General features: G+C 49.4%; 1 protein-coding gene across 1 annotated transcript; it reads right to left on the bottom strand.

Moving 5' to 3' along the window:
* Positions 1-7633: 7633 nt before the first annotated feature.
* NKX2-5 (NK2 homeobox 5) lies at positions 7634-17159 on the bottom strand. Its single transcript, XM_060760985.2, has 2 exons — positions 16835-17159; positions 7634-8349 (listed from the first exon to the last, which is right to left on the bottom strand). The coding sequence occupies exons 1-2, from the start codon at positions 17157-17159 to the stop codon at positions 7634-7636; spliced, it is 1041 nt and encodes a 346-aa protein (XP_060616968.2).
* Positions 17160-20841: the final 3682 nt, after the last annotated feature.

Genomic DNA, 20841 nt, shown 5'->3' with positions numbered 1-20841 from the left:
ATCATCAAGAGCGAAGGGAATTGTCATCCAAGAATATTTGGGGACCAAAGCGGGTAAAAACTAAAGAGCACCGGCCACTGGATCATATATATATAGGTTTTCCCTATGGATCATTGGAGCCACAAGGAGAGGCGGGTAATAAATAAATTTGATGATGGTGGTGGTGGATACATGGATTCAACAGTCCTTTGAAGGCTGATGTGGCTCTTCATTAAATTCGTTTGACACCTTTCCACCCTCGGGGGAAAGGCAGGGCAAAAATGTTTTAACTCGCTGGGTTGATGTGAGTTTTCCGAGCTGTATGGCCATGTTCCAGAAGCATTCTCTCCTGACGTTTCGCCCACATCTATGGCAGAGGTTGTGCGGTCTGTTGGAAACTAGGAAAATGGGGTTTGTATATATGTCTGTGGAATAATGTCCAGGTCGGGAGAAAGAGCTCTTGTCTGTTGCAGGTAGGTGCGAATGTTTCAATTAGCCACCTTGGTTAGCATTTAATGGCCTAGCACAGGCATGTAGCCGAGGGGGGTGGCTTGAGGGGCTTCAGCTCCCCTCCCCCAAATTCTCAGGGTGGTCCGCGAGAAGGCCTTACTGGTACATTCTTTAAACTGTTATGTTTATTCATATCATGATCTGATCACCATGCTCAATATATCCCATATGCATGGGGGTATTGGGATAGCGATACAAAAGGTTTGTTAGGGTAGATCCTCAGCCCCCCCCCCCCCCACTTGAATCAAACTCAGCCACCACCACCCCCATCAAACTCAGCACCCCCCCCCCCCACCCGAATCAAAATCCTGGCTACGGGCCTGGCCTATACACCCCATTTTCCTATTTTCCAACAGGCCTCACAACCTCTGCATAGACGCAGGAGAAACGTCAGGAGAGAATGCTTCTGGAATATGGCCATACAGCCCGGAAAACTGGCTCGCCCTGGCCCCGTGTGGTTCTGATTCTGGGAAGGGTTCGGAGCGTGAGTGCGAGGGGCTCTCCTCCCGGCGTTTGCGCCTGCCTTCCCAGGCGGAGGAAGGGCGCGGGGAGGTGCCTCGGCCTCCCTCGGCCGCTTGTCTCCTTCCGTGTTTACTGATGGGCCCGATAGCGAGGGAGGGGGAGGCCTGCTGGCTCCCCTAATGGCCTTCCCAGCCCCCTTCCGGCCGCCCAGGATGTTTGGGCTTCCCCCGGCCCCCCTCTTGCTCCTCGCTCCGGCCTGGCTTTCCCCAATGCCGGGAGAGGAGACGTGGCTGGCTGGAGGAGGGTCATCACCCAGTGGGTGATCCCGGGCCAGTCACACACCCAAGAAAAGTCGGGTTTTGCTTCTGTGAGCCATTCTAAACTCGAAGGCGTCCTGTACCGGAGAGATTCCAGTCATGATACAACGGGTGGTCTCTAGGAGTGTGCCACCAAGCAGGCAGGAGAGGCCTACCCGGCGGACCTCCTCCAGGGCCCAAGGGAGGCGAGGAAGGAAGGAAGGAAGGAAGGAAGGAAGGAAGGAAGGAAGGAGGGAGGGAGGGAGGGAGGGAGGGAGGGAGGGAGGGAGGGAGGGAGGGAGGGAGGGAGGGAGGGAAGAAGAGAGAGAAGGAAGGAAGGAGAGAAAAAGGAAGGAAGGAGAGAAGGAAGGAAGGAAGGAAGGAGGGAGGGAGGGAAGGAGGGAGGGAAGGAGGGAGGGAAGGAAGAAGAGAGAGAAGGAAGGAAGGAGAGAGGGAAGGAAGGAGAGAAAAAGGAAGGAAGGACAGAAGGAAGGAAGGAAGGAAGGAAGGAGGGAGGGAGGGAGGGAGGGAAGGAAGGAAGGAGGGAGGGAAGGAAGGAAGGAGAGAGGGAAGGAGAGAAAAAGGAAGGAAGGAGAGAAGGAAGGAAGGAAGGAAGGAAGGAAGGAGAGAGGGATGGAATGAGGGAAGGAAGGAAGGAGAGAAAGAAGGAAGGGGAGAGAGAGAAGGAGGGAAGGAGAAAGAGAGAAGGAAGGAGAGAAAGAGAGAAGGAAGGAAGAAGGAAGGAGAGAAAGAAGGAAGGGGGGAGAGAGAAGGAGGGAAGGAGAGAGGGATGGAATGAGGGAAAGAAGGAAGGAGAGAGAGAGAAGGAAGGAAGGAGAGAGAGAGAAGGAAGGAGAGAAGGAGAGAGAAGGAAGGAGGAAGGAGGGAGGGAGAGAAGGAGGGAGGGAAGGAGGGAGGGAAGGAAGAAGACAGAGAAGGAAGGAAGGAGAGAGGGAAGGAAGGACAGAAGGAAGTAAGGAAGGAGGGAGGGAGGGAGGGAAGGAAGGAGGGAGGGAAGGAAGGAGAGAGGGAAGGAAGGAGAGAAAAAGGAAGGAAGGAGAGAAGGAAGGAAGGAAGGAAGGAAGGAAGGAAGGAAGGAGAGAGGGATGGAATGAGGGAAGGAAGGAAGGAGAGAAAGAAGGAAGGGGAGAGAGAGAAGGAGGGAAGGAGAAAGAGAGAAGGAAGGAGAGAAAGAGAGAGAAGGAAGGAGGAAGGAAGGAGAGAAAGAAGGAAGAGGAGAGAGAGAAGGAGGGAAGGAGAGAGGGATGGAATGAGGGAAAGAAGGAAGGGAAGAAAGAAGGAAGGGGAGAGAGAGAAGGAGGGAAGGAGAAAGAGAGAAGGAAGGAGAGAAGGAGAGAGAAGGAAGGAAGGAGAGAAAGAAGGAAGGGGGGAGAGAGAAGGAAGGAAGGAGAGAGGGATGGAATGAGGGAAAGAAGGAAGGAGAGAAAGAAGGAAGGGGAGAGAGAGAAGGAAGGAGAGAAGGAGAGAGAAGGAAGGAGGAAGGAAGGAGAGGGAAGGAAGGAGAGAGGGAAGGAAGGAGAGCAAAGGAAGGAAGGAAGGAAGGAAGGAAGGAAGGAAGGAAGGAAGGAAGGAGGAGGGAAGGAAGAGACCTCAGAACTGGACTCGCACAGGGCCTTCCTCATTGTTCCTAAATCCAGCACTGCGTATACCGACATCCGCATATACATGCAGGGCGTCCCCAAAACGTACACGCCAATTAAAAGCTCTGGTGATGGTGATTTTGAAGGCTAAGTCAATGCATGTACATTAAGGAATGCATGTCAGGATAATGAATTCATACAGATTCCAACTTAAGTCACACTTTTATGTAAGGAGTTCGGGTTGTCCCATGACGGCAATCCACTATCCGCATGCAAATCCCCGTGATTTCTCCTGTGACACTTCGAGGCTTCAGTCCTGTCAAATGTCAAAAATGCCCCTTGCAATTCCCCCGCCCCAAGTATAGGCTGTTAAGGATAAAACACACACACATACATATATGTGTAGTGACAGAGCGAAGCTATGTGTATATCTTTTAAGAGAAAGATCTCTCATTTTATGACACGAAAGGCAAAACGTTTTGACGCACTCGTGTATATCGGAATACACATCACGCATTATTTATATCGTATTTTCTCTCTGATATAGATATAGATAAATATCAGAAAGCGCGTCGTGCTGTGTATTCTGATATACTGGGTGGGTCAAAAAGTTTTGCCTCCTGGGTCATAAAAATAACCCAGGCATCAAAACCATTTTGGAAAAATTCAGAATAACCGTCAGAAGGGGCCAAATCATAAACATTCTTCAAGCGATGATGGGTTTCCTTAGGTGCACAACCTTCTTTTGCCAGAAATTCAATGAGGACTCTTTCTTCTAGCATCGCATTCATGGTTCTGATCTGTCCATCGGAAGAAAAGACTGTATCAGAAGAGTAAGATTCCCTCGATCACAACATGCACAGATAGTCCAGTAGCTGTGAAAGAAAGAAAAGTTAGAGCAAGGGAGGCATTACTTTTTGACCGACCTTCCTATATAGAGTGTAATTGTCAATTCCAGTGGTTCTCAATCTGAGGGTCCCCAGATGTTTTGGCCTTCAACTCCCAGAAATCCTAACAGCTGGTAAACTGGCTGGGATTTCTGGGAGTTGTAGGCCAAAACACCCGGGGATCCACAGGTGGAGAAGCACTGTATGTGATGTAATTGCTCCTTCTGATATAAAAGTCCCATGGATGAATGTTGCTAGCAGAGGGAGGAATTATTCTTGCTCAATGTTTATAATATAGATCTCTCTCTCTATATATATATATATATCTACTAGCCGTCCCCTGCAAGGCGTTGCTGTGGCCCACATGGGGGTTCTGTGTGGGAGGTTTGGCTCAGTTCTATCGTTGGTGGGGTTCAGAATGATTTGTGATTGTAGGTGAACTATAAATCACAGCAACTACAATTCCCAAATGTCAAGATTCTATTTTCTCCAAACTCCACCAGTGTTCACATTTGGGCATATTGAGTATTCGTGTAGAGTTTGGTCCAGATCCACCATTGTTTGAGTCCACAGTGCTCTCTGGATGTAGGTGAACTACAACTCCAAAACCACAGGACACTGCCCACCAAACCCTTCCAGTATTTTCTGTTGATCATGGGAGAACTGTGTGTCAAGTTTGGTTCAATTCCATCGTTGGTGGGGTTCAGAATGCTCTTTGTTTGTAGGTGAACTATAAATCCCAGCAACTACAACTCCCAAATGACAAAATCATTTTTTTGAGTGAAGGACATACATTGGCTTGTTAGGTGTCTTGTGTCCAAATTTGGTGTCAATTCGTCCAGTGGTTTTTGAGTTCTGTTAATCCCACAAACGAACATTACATTTTTATTTATATAGATATATCTATACATAGAGGGAGGGAGGGAGGGAGAGAGCATCCCAAAAATGCCTAAACCCTTAGCAAAGGAGGGGAATTCTTCTTCCGGGAGAGCCTGGGAATGTGAGGAGAGGACGCTCCTCCGCCCCGGAATCCCACCCAATTGACCTGGAGCCCCCCAAGAAGGACACGGGAAAGAGCCGCCCCCACTCGTGTCCTTCACCCCCTAACTCGGGGGGTCCTCCTGCCTCTTCGAAGTTGGGCACCTTTTTGATGGCGAAGTCTCCTTCTCTGAAGGTCCTTAGGCAGAGGCTGGGTGGCACATATCTGCCTGAACGCTTTGGTTGATTCGTCAGAAATGTCTCCTTGGTGTCAGTGCCAGGAGAATCTGGGTGCCTATAGAACCCTAGAAGAGACCCCAAGGGCCATCCAGTAACCCCCCCCCCCTTATGCCAGGCAGGAACTCACAACCCTTTGGTCGCCCTCCTCTGGGCATGTTCTGTGTCCGTGTCAGGGGATTGAATCCGCCTATCGAGATCACAAGCCCAGTGGTAATACAAGTATGGATTCTGGGTCTGAAATGAGAGCAGAATGAGCGGCATTTGAGGGTGTGTGTGTGTGTGATGAAATCCCACAAGGAAATCAAGTTAAATATACTTGTACACACTATTTAGGTGGAATACTTAATCCGAAAGGTTACAACATGACACACGATTTTTGTTCCCGGGTTATAAATATCATTTTCTAATTGGTTCTATCATTTACAACATGGAAAAGGTGTATTAAACTGCAAAAACATTTTATTGTCGAAGGTTTTCATAGCTGGAATCACTGGGTTGTTGTAGGTTTTTCGGGCTATACGGCCAGGTTTTAGAAGGTTAGACCTCACAACCTCTGAGAATGTTTGCCAAAGATGCAGGCGAAACGTCGGGTGAAAATGCCTCCAGAACATAGCCATATAGCCCGAAAAACTTTCGACAACCCTGCAAAAAAAATATATTTTTGCTGGCGGTCCTGCAGCTCATTTTGCTACAGTTTATGAATGAGTATCTATCTCATGGAGTCTCAACCAATTCAACCTCTCAACAAAGGATTCCCCCGGGCAGTAAGAAGCCACACCTTGAAAACTGCTAGGCCATTTAATGCTTAATCAAGGTGGCCCATTGAAACATTCACACCTACCTCCAACAGACAAGAATTCTTTCTCCCACCCTGGACATTATTCCCACAGATATATAAAACCCCATTTTCCTAGTTTCCAACAGACCTCACAACCTCTGAGGATTTTTTTTCCGTGTTAGGGGCAACTTGAGAAACTGCAAGTCGCTTCTGGTGAGAGAGATTGGCCATCTGCACGGACGTTGCCCAGGAGACGCAGGATGTTTTTGATGTTTACTATCCTTGCGGGAGGCTTCTCTCATGTCCCCGCATGGGGAGCTGGAGCTGACAGAGGGAGCTCACCCGCGTTTTCCCGAATTCGAATCTCTTACCTGTTGGTCTTCAGTCCTGCTGGCAGGAGGGTTGTGAGGTTTGTTGGAAACTAGGAAAATTGGGTTTATATATCTGTGGAAGGTCCAGGGTGGGAGAAAGAACTCTTCTCCGTTGGAACTAGGTGTGAATATTTCAATTAACCACCTCGATTAGCATTTGATGGCCTGACAGTTTTGAGGTATGGCTTGTTACTGCCTGAGGCAATCCTTTGTTGAGGGGTGATCAGCTGCCCCTGATGGTTTCTTGTCTGGTGTTCCCCTGTGTTTCAGTTGTTCTTTATTTGCTGTTATAACTTTGGAGTTTTTTTTTAAATACTGGTAGCCAAAATTTATTCATTTTCATGGTTTCTTCCTTTCTGTTAAAATTTGACCACATGCTTGTGGATTTCGTAGTTTCTAACAGACCTCATGACCTCTGAGGATGTCTGCCATAGAAGCAGGCGAAACGTTAGGAGAGAATGCTTCTGGAATATGGCCATACAGCCCGAAAAACTTGCAACAACCCAATTGTGGCAGCCTCAAAAACGAAATCTCTGGAGTAGTTTGGCACCACTTGTAGTTGCCACGGCCCGTGCTAGAGAATCACGGAAGCTATAGTTTGATGAGGCACCAACCCTCCTCCGGTAAATGCGGTTCCCACAAAAAGAGCAGCGAAAGAGAGGTTGCTTTTTGTATCATCAATGTTTTGCACGTTTTCGCACCCCTTCCTTTTTATACTGCTTTTACATATATACATACATATATACACATACTTAAACACTGCATACATACATAGGCTTGGATGCACAAAGTTAAAGAACACACACTAAAGCGCCCACAAGGCTCCCGCCGGAAGTGTTCCTTTCTTCTCCGACCTGCTGCCACGCTTGGGCCACTTTCAGCCCGGGGCAGGCTCACTTCCGGCTGAAAGGACAGCAAAGGCAATGCCTGCGCCCTAGGGACATCCCTGACAAAGCCACGGGTTGCTTCTTTTCTTGGGTGGGTGGGCTCGCCCGCTAGAGTTGGCTCAACCTGTGTGGTTTCAATCCTTTTTGGAAACAGTCACACGCTCAGGAACACGCGGGGTGTTGTGTGGTTTCCGGGCTGTATGGCCGCGTTCTATAGCAGCATTTTCTCCTGACGTTTCGCCTGCATCTGTGTCCAGATCCTCTGAACATGTCAGGCGAAGCGTCGGGAGAAAATGCTGCGAGAACAGGGCCACACGGCGCGGAAACCACACAACACAACAACCCAGTGATTCCGGGCGCGAAAGCCTCTGAGGCCGGTTGATCCCGCTTTAACTTCCACGGCAATGGGCTCCTGGGAGGCGCAGTTGGACGAGGCCTATAGTTGCGTGGGTGCTGGCGCCTCACAATCCGTGGGCAGTGAAAGCGGGCTCAGGCTGGCCCTCCTTCCCGAGGCATTCTTCTTTTCCGAGGAGGGAAAGGCGGCCTTGCGGGTCCATGGAGGTCTTTCTTCTCGGGGCCTTGGGGACCGACAGATGCCCTCAAGGGGTCCGGTGCTCAAGGCTTTGCCCCGTCCCCCTGCCCTCCTACCAGGCCCGGATGCTGTGCAAGGCGGAGAGTCCCCCGCTGCCTTGGCCGCCCTGCGCGGGGTTCAGGCTCAGCTCGGGCGCCACGCCGAAGTTCATGAAGTTCCCGCCTCCACCGCCTCCGCCGCCGCTTCCGGCCCCCGAGGCCTGGACGCCCGCCTGGACGGTCGGGTAGCTGCAGCTGTAGCCAGCGGCGCTGCAGGCCGAGCCCCCGTAGTTCCCGTAGGCGGCCGCGGCCGGGTAGGCGCCGTAGCCATAGGGCCCGAGGGCGACGGCGCCGTAGGGCGAGGCGTAGGGCGAAGCGGAGGCGGCGGCGTCCCCTAAGCAGGGCTTCCCGTCGCGGACCAGGACGGGGACGGCGATGCGGCGGGGCGGGGGCGGCGGGGGCGGCGGGTGGAGGCCCACCATCTCCAGGCTCTGGTCCTGCCGCTGCCGCTTGCACTTGTAGCGCCGGTTCTGGAACCAGATCTTGACCTGCGTGGAACTGAGCTTGAGCGCCGAGGCCAGGTGGTCGCGCTCCGGCGCCGAGAGGTACTTCTGCTGCTTGAAGCGCCGCTCCAGCTCGTAGACCTGCGCCTGCGAGAACAGCACCCGCGGCTTGCGGCGCTTCCGCGGCCTCGTCCGGCACGCGTTCTCCTCCTCCGCCCCCGCCGCCTCCCCGGGAGGAGCCCGCTTCTCCGCCTCCAGGGCCTTCTGCAGGGCGCACGACTCCGCCGCTGTAGGGAAGGAGACAAAGCACAAGGGGCAAAGGGGGCCCCCGTCAGACCCCGAGGAAAGGGAAGGGAAGCGAAGGTCCTGTCAGACCCCGAAAGAAGGAGAAGGAGAAGGGGAAGGGGAAGGAAGGGGAAGGGGAAGGGAAGGCCCTGTCAGACCTGGAAAGAAGGGAAGGGAAGGGGAAGGGGAAGGGAAGGCTCTGTCAGATCCCGAAAGAAAGGAAAGGAAGGCCCTGTCAGACCCCGAAAGAAGGGGAGGGGAGGGATGGGAAGGGATGGGTAGGGAAGGGAGGGCTCTGTCAGACCCCGAAAGAAGGGAAGAGAAGGGAAGGCCCTGTCAGGCCCCGAGGGAAGGGGAAGGGAAGCCGGCCTTTGGGGGTCCCCGTCCCGTAGAAGAAATCTTTCGGCCCTTCCACCCAGCCCTATATTCCAGAATATCAAGGCAGAACATCCCACAACATCTGCTTTGGACTGGGTCCACACTCAGATAATGTGGGATTTTCTGCCTTGATACTCTGGGATATAGGGGCTGTATGGAAGGGCCCCTTCTACACTGCCCTATATCCCAGGATCTGATCCCAGATTACACAATGTAACACGGCTTTTGTTCCTGGGTTGTAAAATGTCATGTCCCAATTGGTTCTGTCATATAAACATGGAAATGGCTTATTAAACTTTGTTTTTGCAGGACATCCTGCAGCACATTTCGCTAGTTTTTCAACGAAAATCTCATCCAGCCTCAACCAATTCAACATAGTTTGTGGTGGCCACAAAAACTAAGTTTCTGGAATATAACAACTACTTTCAAAGTAAGTAACGCACAATTACGGGAAATAACACTTTCCAACCAGAAACTATTCCCCCCCCCCCAAATATTGTTTACTGAGGCCCCCTCGAGACAGTACCATTATCCCAGGAGCTTCCTTTTTCTCTAGGTTTGTTCCCGAGTTTTAGATGTTTGTTCCCGATTGGTCTGTTCCTAAAAAGGTGACAGTTGAGTGGAAGGGGAAAACTTTGTGTGCCAGAAACGTTATGTATATCTTTTCACAACAAGAGCAATCAGGAACAGACATATATAACCCAGGAACAACACTCTGTCTGAACAGATGGCCCCGCAGATTATATAACCCAAAGAATGGCACTTAAACAATAATTTTTGGGTTTCTTTTCCTTAAAAACCTGAATCCTGCGGTGGCCATCTTGGGAGTCACTAAATCTCGAAACACCCGGGACCAACAGGTCTGTATATGGGCCTCTTCAGAAGTCCCGGGATTTTTGCCCCTGGTGAAAACCCGGGATTTCCTGCTGTCTGAAAGTGTTATCTGCTTATCCCAGATTATCTGGAGCCCTCATGGCGCAATGGGTTAAACCCTTGCGTAGGCAGTAGGGAGGACTGAAGACCAATAGGTCGCAGGTGCGAATCCGGGGAGAGTGCGTATGTCAGCTCCAACTCCCCATTTCAGGAACATGAGAGAAGCCTCCCACAACATCAAAACATCCTGGCGTCCCCTGGGCAACGTCCTCGCAGACGGCCAATTCTCTCACACTAGAAGCAACTTGCAGTTTCTCAAGTCGCTCCTGACACACACACAATTATCTGATAGTAGAGACTCATATAATCCAGTCCAAAGCAGATTATCTAGGATTAGATCCTGGGATATAGGACAGTGTAGATCTAGCCTCGATTGCTTTATTTCTGCCTCCCCTTCCTTGTACAACTGTCCCTTTTCATTGCTTTCTCCCTGGAACCCAGAAGGGCTGAATGTCACCCCCTTCCCTTATTGCATATGTCTGTTCCTGATTGCTCTTGTTGTGAAAAGATATACATAAAGTTTCTGGCACACAAAGTTTTCCCCTTCTACTCAACTGTCACCTTTTTAGGAACAACCTTGCGAGGGAGGTCAGGCTGGCTCTGCCGTGTCACAATATGCACTTTGAAGAATACGGGGGTCTCCTCAACGTGACCACATCCTGACCAGAGCAGACTCTAGGGTAGATGCAACCCTAAACATCTATGGATTGCATCTGCCGGTTGACTTTCATGGGACAGCTCTCCTGAGGGGTCATTAACTGGTCTCTGTTTGGGACAAGGAAGAAGGTAACATTCCTCGCCCCGAGTCAATGGGTCTGGTTTGGTAGACAATCCCGCAAACTGATTTGCCTCCGACCCCAATATTCAAGGTTTGGAAACACGTTTTTGTGGGCAGCGGTCCTTCTCCCAGGGCCCTTCCACATAGCCCTATATCTCAGAATATCAAGTCCACACTCAGAGAATGTGGGATTTTTTGCCTTGATTTTCTGGGATCTATATCTTATACCCTATGGCTGCTTTCTAAACTGGACCAGGAAAGTAAAGTCCAGTTGAGGATTCGCCCCAAGACTCAATGCCTCACCGAGAAAACAGAGAGAGGATCCCATCGAGAGTTCTTTCTGGGTGAACAGCAATAGGAATACACCTTTTTGCATTAATTAAAATCTACGAGGGGTTCCTCATCTTTTCTATACAAAGTTGAATAAACATTTTCATGTTTTTTATGATAGAACCAATTAGGAAATGACATTTTACAAGCTAGGAACAAAAACCATGTTACATTGTGTAATCTGGGATCAGATCCTGGGATATAGGGCAATCTAGAAAGGAACTAAGGACCCTTCCACACAGCCCTATATCCCAGAATATCAAGGCAGAAATTCCCACATTATCTGAGAATAAAAGCTCGAGGTTTTCCATTCTGTCTCTCCAACAACAAATCCATTTAGGCACCTCTCCATACATAGAATATCCGGACCATTTTGTCTTTCCATTCCTTCTCCGTATCTACCACACAAACTCCCTCAGACGCCTAAGGTTAATGCAACACGTCAAACCACAATTCGGATTGCCAGTGAGCGTCAGTTCCTTTCAGCGGGCAAACTGAGGTTGGATCTACACTGCCATACAAGGCAGTTTAGAACAACAGTATATGGTCAGTGGTAAGGTAAGGTAAGGTAAGGTAAAGGTTTTCTCCTGACATTAAGACCGGTTGTGTCCGACTCTGGGGGTTGGTGCTCATCTCCATTTCTAAGCCGAAGAGCCGGCGTTGTCAGAAGACACCTTCAAGGTCATGTGGCTGGCATGACTGGATGGAGCGCCGTTACCTTCCCGTTGGAGCAGTACTCACATTTACATGTTTTCGGACTGCTAGGTTGGCAGAAGCTGGGGCTAACAGCAGGAGCTCACGCCGCTCCTCGGATTCGAACCTGCGACCTTTCGGTCAATATACACCCATAATATAGTTTGATGCAGTTAAACAGGTCATGAGCAAACTTGGGCCCTCCCTCCAGGTGTTTAGGACTTCAACTCCCACCATTCCTAAAAACCTCAAGCCCCTTTCTTTCCCCTCCTCAGCCGCTTAAGCAGAAGGAAAAGAAAAGGAAAGGGCCTGAGGCTGTTAGGAATGGTGGGAGTTGAAGTCCTAAACACCTGGAGGGAAGGCTCAAGATGGCCCATGCCTGAGTTAAAGTGTGTTCAGTGGGTCTGCGTAGTGACAATGTAATGCTTCCAACTGTACTGAATGGAGGCGTAGACTCCGCCTGAGGCATCTTGCACTAAAACCCTCTCTCGCACAACGCTGATGTCGCAAGAGAGACTTTCTTGACTCAGAAGTAAGTCATCGAGAGTGATTCCGAAATCCGGCTGGCCTCGCCCAAGGGAACAAAAACTGATCACCAAACGTGGAGGCTGCGCAGGGGCGCATTTCTTCCCAAGCAAGGCTTCCTAACAAATACATTCAACAAATACAAGCCTTTTGGACTGAACCCCTCGCTCCCCCCCCCCCCCCCGCACCATTTCAGCTGCAGTGAAGGATATTCTCACCATTCAGGGATTCCTTTCTGGACTATTAGATTGGACCATGTAGGTCCGCTTGGTTCCATATAACACATTTCTGGCTATTCTATCTACAGTGTCGTCCTCATGACGCTCTTTCCCCCCGTCCTTAATGAAGGCCTAACTCCACTGTTCCTCCTTCTTGGGCTCTTCCCTCACAAATACACTTTTTCTACTCCTACCTCCTTCAGCGTTTTATCATTTTATGATAGTCGGGAATGTAGTTAAGCCTAAAGGCCGTTCAACACTGCCATATAAGACAGATAATCGAAGCAGATAATCCACATTATGGATTATATAAATCTGCACTGACATATAACCCAGTACACATCGGATAATCTGAGGGCCCTTCCACACAGCCCTATATCGCAGGATATCAAGGCAGAAAATCCCACAATGTCTGCTTTGAACTGAGTTATCTGAGTCCACACTCAGATCGTGTGGGATTTTCTGCCTTGATATTCTGGGATAAAGGGCTGTGTGGAAGAGCCCTGAATTTTATATGGGCCTTATACTTTCGAAAAGCTCAGATCCACTTCAATGTTATCCTCTTGGGCCCTAAATCCGGACACATTTGGAAGCGTCTAGGGCCCCTTCCACGCATCAGAATAAAATCCCACATTACCTGCTTTGAACTGGAATATATGGCAGCGTGGACTCAGGTAACCCAGTTCAAATCGGATTTTCTGCCTCGATATTCTGAGTTGTATGGCTCTGTGGAAGGACCATAGGGGCCCTTCTATACTGCAATATAATTCCAGATTATCCACACGGACAATCCGGATTATCTTCTTTGCTGGATTATATGAATCTATACTGCCATATAATCTAGTTCAAAGCAGATAATCTGGATTTAATATAGCAGCGTAGAAAGAGCCTAAGACCGGAGCTACATTACTCTATATCCCAGGATCCGATTCCAAATTATCTAGTAGTATGGACTCCTATAATCCGGTTCAAAGCAGATAATGTGGATTATCTACTTAGATAATCTGGATTGTATATGGCAGTGTAGAACGGGCCTGAGGAAGTTGGTTTATATCCCTGCTTTAAAAAAACAGGAAAACTGTCTTCACCTGCCTTTCCCCCCCTTTATCCACCCTTCCCCTTTTTAATTTGGAAGCCTTCCCTTAGAAATCAGTGGGGGGACCATACTTAGGGCCAGGGGGACCATACTTAGGGCCAGGGGGACCTGGTCATTCCGTGAAAACAACCCACCAAGCATTGCAGCCAAATCAGATATTTTTATTTGAAAATACAGAGAGATAGAATCATAGAATTGGAAGAGTCCTCATGGGCCACCCAGTCCAACCCTCTACCAAGAAGCAGGAAAATTGCATTTAAAGCACCCTTATGGGTGAGTTTACTCCGCGAGAGCGAAGAAATACATCCTCGCAAACCCCTGGGAAGACTTGTCTCTACACCTGCCATTTCCCTGGCGAACTTGGATTATTCACACTCCCAGCCTCAGAGGAACAGCCAACCTCTTCTGAACGAACCTTGCCAAGAAAACGTAGGGTAGGAACCCCATAAATCAGAAATTACTTGAAGGCACACAGCAACAAGAAGGACGGCCTAGTCGTGACATCTGAAGTGACTGCGCGCTTTCTCCATATCCCGGAAATGTCCACACTTCATAATTTCAGCAAGTTCCTATCCGACTTTAAATTTCCTTCTGTATTCCAGGGGAGTGTGCAAGGAGTCCCCGAGTTACAAGCAGAGTTACGAACCAAATGAGAGCAATCTACCCCTTGGAAGGGGAAGAGTTATCCAGTGGAAAAGGTATCTTCATTGAAGCTTTCTCACCAATCCCTGTTTCCACAATAAGCCATAACTTGAGAACTGCCTGTATTAAACAGTTCTAAGTACCTCACCAAACTACAAATCCCAGGATGGAATGCTAGTAGTTAAAGTGGTACCTGAATACTGTAACTGTAAATAAATATACCAGATCCCGAAAGAAAAAGCTACCCCAAGGACGAATCCCAACAGAGTTGGCTAGCTGTTTTCTCGCTCTGGGAAGACCCTTCAATGGAAAACTTTCTCTGGAGTCCACAAACAAGAGGGAAAGCACTTCCCCCTAAATACAGTTGGGGCTTTTTTTGTGTGTCACGAGTGACTTGAGAAACTGCAAGTCTCTTCTGGTGTGAGAGAATTGGACGTTGCCCTGGGGACGCCCGAGATCGTGTGGGATACTTCTCTCATGTCCCGCATGGGACGCTGGAGCTGACAGACAGTAGCTCACCGCCGACCTTTGACCTTTCATCAGCAGTCCTGCCGGAACAAGGGTTTAACCCATTGCGCCATGGAGGCTGGTAAATCCATAGTCTAGGGGCCCTTCCACACAGACATATAACTCAAAATATCCAGGCAGAAATCCCACAATATCTGCATTGAACTGGGTTATCTGAGTCCACACTGCCATATAGTCCGGTTCAAAGTAGGATAACGTGGGGTTTTATTTAGCTGTGTGGAAGGGCCCTTAATTTTCGCTGACCGAATTAAGGCGATAGAATTACGCCATGGCTCAATGTGATGGAGCCATAGACGTAGCAGTTTGACCAGGCCTTTAGCCTTCCTTGCCTCGTCCAATTACAACTCGCATGGTTCCATAATATTGAGCCAAGGCAGTTAAAGTGGTGTCAAACCGCATTAATTCTACACTTGAGATGCACCAGTGGTGAAGACAGCCTGACTGCATTGAAAGGATCCGTCTGAAGTTTGATTTAGCGGCATGTTTGTTCTTTGGAACCAAACGTATTTGGAGAAGTTGGGCACTTATTGTTATGAATCGGAAATTCAAGGCGGCTTTAATTGGAAACCTGTACCTTTCATTAAACGGTTTGAAAACAGATCTAACCAAAGGGCAGAAGCTCTGCCAGACTGCTTCTTTCTGTTCAGAGATGGCGAAGGAGTTCGCAGTTTGAGGCTCTTCAGACTATTTCTTCTGAGATCACTAGATAATTCTGAAGTGTTGTGGGAAAATCCTATAGGCGTCCACTCCACCGGGATTGGTGCGATTTTCTCCTAAGTAAATCATGAGGTCGCCATATACCGACAGGCGACTCAGGGTCCTTCCACACAGCCAGATATCCCGGAATTCAAGGCAGAAAATCCCACATTATCCCTGAGTGTGGACTCAGATAACGCAGTTCAAAGCAGACAATGTGGGATTTTCTGCCTTGATATCCTGGGATATAGGGCTGTGTGGAAGGGCCCTCAAGGAGCTGTAGTTATACAAGCTTTTTCTGCTTCACCAAACTACAAGTAATTGATTTATACTACTTGTACAAGGACTGCAAATAACTTTTTCCTGTCTTATTATCCTTAAACAGATGGCCTGCTCAGAAGGAAATTGTGCTTGCATTTTCTTCTACGAACCTGCACGATCTCTTCGATCCTCCAGGGAGGCACTCCTCTCGATCCCACCTCTATCACAAACTCACAAGCCCGGCTTGTGGGGACGAGGGAGAGGGCCTTCTCTGTGGTGACCCCCTCTGCTTTGGAACTCGCTACCCAGTGAGATTAGGAAAGTTCCTACCCTGGCAGAATTTAAGAAAGGGTTGGCTCTTCCGGCATGCCTTTGACCAACACATCTCCATACCATGTCCCTCCCAGTATAGATCTGCCCTCTTAATGCACTTTCTCTCCTCCCTTAGTGAAGAGTAACCTTTGTTTATCCCTTCTGAGTCTCCCCTCAGATACATTACTCTAGCCATCCATCTCACCCAGGGTTTTATAATTTTATACTTTGCATTGGGCACACCCACTGTGTTTTAATTCCTTTACCATTTTATTTTCCGTTTGTTTTATTGTATATTTTGTTTTGTTTGCATTTTACTTTGATGTTATTATTTGCTTGTTTATATTTTACTTTGCTTTATTGTAATTCTTGGGCCTGGCCTCATGTTAGCCGCCCTGAGTCCACTTGGGGAGATGGTGGCAGGATATAAATAAAGATGATGATGATGATGATTATTATTATTATTATTTGAAACACAACAAGATGAGTCCACAGCAGACAAGATCACTCTGCTGGTTGCTGTATTGGATCACACGTCGGACACTTCCTAAGTGTCTAGGACTGTGTAATATATCCGCGAATAATGTGTGCAGATCCCAGTAAGGTGGCCTTCTGCAGCTGGCAGATAGTAATTTTGTTAGCCCCGATTGTGTTTAAGTGCAGGCCAAAGTCTTTAGGCACTGCACCCAGTGTACCGATCACCACTGGGACCACCTTGCTGTTGTTGTTGCTGTTGTTAAGTGTGAGTGGGCTAGATGGCACCCAAATTTTATTATCACCGGGAGGATCTACACCAGGCATGGGCAAACTTGGGCCCTCCAGATGTTTTGGACTCCAACTCCCACCATTCCTAACAGCCTCAGGCCCTTTCTTTTCGGCTTAAGCGGTTGAGGGTGAAACGGAAAGGGTCCGAGGCTGTTAGGAATGGTGGGAGTTTGGAGCCCAAAACACCTGGAGGGTCGAAGTTTGCCCATGCCCGGTGTAGACCCACCCTGCAACAACAAACCCTACTATCCAAATTCCCAGGACCCCACAGCACTGACCAGTGAAAGCGGCGTGAAAGGGGGCCAATGCTGCAGTGTGGCCCCGTCCTTTACCTTTCTTGCCGGCTTTGGGCTCCACGGCGGCGTCCATGTCGGCGTAGCTCTTGCTGAAGAAGCTCCCGGGGAAGGAGGAGGCGACGGCGGCGGCGCTCTTGGCGGCCTCGGGCAGCTCCGTTAGCGGCGGGGCCTCCTCTTCGGCCGCGAAGGCCTCCTGCTTGAAGGCGGCCAGCATACAGGACGAAGCCGAGCCCAGGGCAGCCGGCAGCTCCAGCGAAGCCAAGCCCACGCCGCCCGGCGGCTGCTGCTGCTGCTCCAGGCTCAGGATATCCTTGACCGAGAAGGGCGTCGAAGTGGCGGCGGAGACAGCGCTGGGGAACATGGTGAAGAGGCGGAGAAGGAGGGCGAGGGCGCCGGGCCTCTGGGAGCGGGAGGCTCCGGGCCAGCGCTTCCTCGAGGGCGCCGAGCCCGAAGAAAAGCCTCCTTGGGCCTCGTCACGCGGAGGCAGCCAGGGAGGCGGGGCTACGGGGAAGAGGGGCGGGGCCAAGAGGGAGCATTTCAGGGAAGGAGCTTTGGGACCTGAAGGGATGACGTCAGTACCTTCGGAGACTCAAGGGGCGGAGCTAAGTGCTTTCGGGGAATGAGAGGCGTAAAGGGGGCGGGGCCAAAGGACCAGGGGACGGTATTAGGCTACCTGAGTCACTGAGGGGGGCGTGGCCCAAATGGAAGGGGCGGGGCTAGGGCTTTTCAGGCGGCTCTTTTGGGGCCTGAGTGAGACGGGGCCGCTTTCGGGGAATATGGTGGTGACAGGGCGGGGTCAGGCGCTTGGAGGGCCTGAGGGGGCGGGGCCAAAGGAAGGAGGGGTCGGTATATTAGGCACTTTCCGAGACCCAGAGGGCGGGGCCACGATGGATCGAGGGCGGGGCTTCTTCGAGGTCGCCGCGCTCCAGGCCCGCCTAATATAGTAACGGTGCCGGGAAGGAGCGGAGGGAGGCTCCAAGGCTCCTGCGGCCAAAATCTGCGCGCGGGGGTCATCGATCACGCAGTCAGGTGGGATAAACACTTCCTTGGGAAGAGAAGGAAGGTCGACGAGAAGAAGGGCACGGGATCTCGGCCCACGAAGTGTTCTGGTTTGACGAGAGCTGGATCGACACCCCTAAATATTGCAATTTGGAACTGCCTTAAATATTCAGTGCAGACCCATATAATGCAGTTTGAACTGCAATGAACCTAGTTACGTGGGTCTGACCCTATAACGTAGTACCAAACTACATTATTTGGCAGGGTACAACCACCCTGTGGTTATAGAGAGACTAGGATTTGAATCTCCGCTCAGCCACTGAAACCCACTGCGTGTCCTTGGGGCAGTCACCCTCTCTCAGCCCCAGAGGAAAGCAGTGGCAAAACTCCTCTGCAAAAATCTTGCCAAGACAAGTCGAGACAGGGTCGTCATAAATCAGAAAGGACTTGAAGGGAGACAGCAATAACGACAAGTAGAAGAATCAATGGAATATTTGCCTACATGTGGACTCTTCATGAGTTCTGTGGGTCTACTCTGGTTGGAATTAAGGCCAGATTATCAAAGCAGATAATCCACATTATCTGATTTGAACGGGATATGTCTACAGGGGGCTAAACTTGCTGACTGAAAGGTCGCAGGTTCGAATCTGGGGAGCGGGATGAGCTTCCGTTGTTAGCCCCAGCTTCTTCCAACCTAGCAGTTCGAAAACATGCAAATGTAAGTAGATCAATAGGTACAGCTCTGACGGGAAGGTAACGATGCTCCATGCAGTCATGACCTTGGAAGTGTCTATGAACAACGCCTCTTCCGTTTAGAAATGGAGATGAGCACCAACCCCCAGAGTCGGGCACGACTGGACTTAATGTCAGGGGAAAACCTTTACCTTTACCTTTTATCGCCATTCTACTTGCCATGAGTCAACACTATGGAATTGTAGTTTTACAAGGTCTTTATTTGCCAAATAATGATAGCACCTTACCTTTACGTATATGAGCAGACACTGTCATAGAATCCAGTTCAAAGTAGATAATCGGGGTTTTATATGATCCCAGATTATCTGTTTATCTCAGGTTATCTGGCCGTGGGGGCTCATATATTCTCCTTTAAAATACATAATCTGGGATCAGATCCTGGGTTAAAGGGCAGTGTGGAAGGACCCTAAATGGCTTTCTGCCACTTCGGGGCTTTTATTGAGGGGAACTTGTGGCAAAGAGGAATCATTGGGATAATAATGCTAGGAGAAGCGGAGCAAACAGAGCATCCTTGGGCCCTTCCACACAGCCATATAACTCTTAATATCGAGGCAGAAAATCCCACAATATCTGCTTTGAACTGGGTTATCTGAGTCCACACTGCCATATAGTTCAAAGCAAAGAATGTGGGATTGTATTCATCTGTGTGGAAGGGGCCCCTGAGAGGTCAATTTCACCAGGTCTTTAGCCTTCTCTGGCAAAGAGGGTTGTTGGTGCCTCACCCAACTATAAATGCTATAAATTACATCGCATTGAGCTATGGCAGGTAAAGTGGTTTCAAAGTGCAATAACTCCACAGGGCAGATGCACTCAGAGTCTCATTTCTTTTCTAGGAGACCTCGTGTTCTTGAAAGCAAACCGAAGATGGAGAGCTCAGGAAGGCACTCTCTTCCGTCTCTCTGGGATCGGGAAGCGGGCTCCTTGAAGATCAGGAGTCATTCCAGCCCCACAACAATCCACCAGTCCCGGATGACAATGGCATCAAAGGACACGGAAGTCAGAAATAACAACAAACACACTTCTGTGGGAGACCTTTTACTCTGACAAGTTTGAATTCAGTCTGGTACAAGCCTTTCTGGTCACTCTTCAAGCCAAGGCGTATTTTGCCAATAGAAATTCGCCTGGCCACCCAAGAACATGGAACTGGGGTCCCGCGTCCCACATACGGCTTTGGGCCGCTCCAAAGCATGCCTCCTCATCTTTACGAGGCTATCTTCCACCAGCTGACATTCCCTTTAGTGAGTTTTACCGACCGACCTCTGCTGAGAAGAGCAACAAGCGCCATTGGATCTTTTCGCCTTCCTTCGCCCTTAACTGTAGCTCTAAAAATCCGGATTTGGGGAACGGGTGGTTGGGGCGAGACTGGATGTTTTTTCTAGGCGAGAGTGTGAAGCTGGATCTGCGCTGCCCTGTAATGCAGTCTGAACAGTATAGACCCGTATAATGCAGCTCCATATGGCCTCACCCCTCCGCTTTGAATGCCCTCATCACAAGGCAGATCCTGCAATGGGGCAACTGAACAGACTTAGGGCCCTTCCACACAGCCCTATATCCCAGAATATCAAGACAGAAAGTCCCACAATATCTGCTTTGAACTAGGTTATCGAGTCCACGTTCAGATAATGCAGCATTTCCTGCCTTGATATTCCGGGATATAGGGCTATGTGGAAGGGCCCTTTGAAGCAGTGGGCAGATCAAAAAACAACCCGGCAAAATGGCACGACCTAGGAGAATCCTCCATCTTGTGCGATTGTGGAGCAGAACAATATGCTTGTCCACAATGCCTGCCTCGTGAACACGGGGAAATTGTTTAAAACTACAGACAATGTGGTCGCTGTTGCCCGTTTCTGGTTTTTAAAAAACCCCGCTTGTGTTCCCTCTATTTTATCTGTTTTATATTTATTTATGCAATGCTTTTGACACGAAATAAATAAAAGCTTGATGATGATTTATTTATTTCGTATCAAAAGCATTGCATAAATTAGTATAAAACTGATAAAAACAGAAGGTGTTCAGGCGGCTAAATATCTTTTGACCAAAAACGGGCAACAGCAACAGCATTGTCTGTAGCCTCCAACAATTCCTCCTCTGTACATGAGGCAGGGCACAATGGACAAGCATACTTTGAGTGACTGTGGAGCAGAACAGACAACTCTGCATCTGTATGATGATGATGATGATGATAATAATAATATAAAACTTTATTTATATTCCGCCCTATCTCCACAGAGGGACTCGGGGCGGATTCCAAACACAACAACAACACACCTACAGACAAAAAGGAGAACGGT

The sequence above is a fragment of the Anolis sagrei genome, chromosome 2 (assembly GCF_037176765.1).
Source record: "Anolis sagrei isolate rAnoSag1 chromosome 2, rAnoSag1.mat, whole genome shotgun sequence".
Taxonomy (NCBI): Eukaryota; Metazoa; Chordata; class Lepidosauria; order Squamata; family Dactyloidae; genus Anolis; species Anolis sagrei.
Note: the sequence above shows the minus strand (reverse complement) of the source record. Positions and strands in the feature narration are given on the sequence as shown.

Excerpts from the sequence above, each read along its gene's own strand:
- NKX2-5 (XM_060760985.2), bottom strand. The coding sequence starts at position 17,159 with ATGTTCCCCAGCGCTGTCTCCGCCGCCACTTCGACGCCCTTCTCGGTC. Across the intron at positions 8,350-16,834 it reads GCCCAAAGCCGGCAAGAAAG|CGGCGGAGTCGTGCGCCCTG; the intron begins GTAAAGGACGGG and ends CCTTCCCTACAG.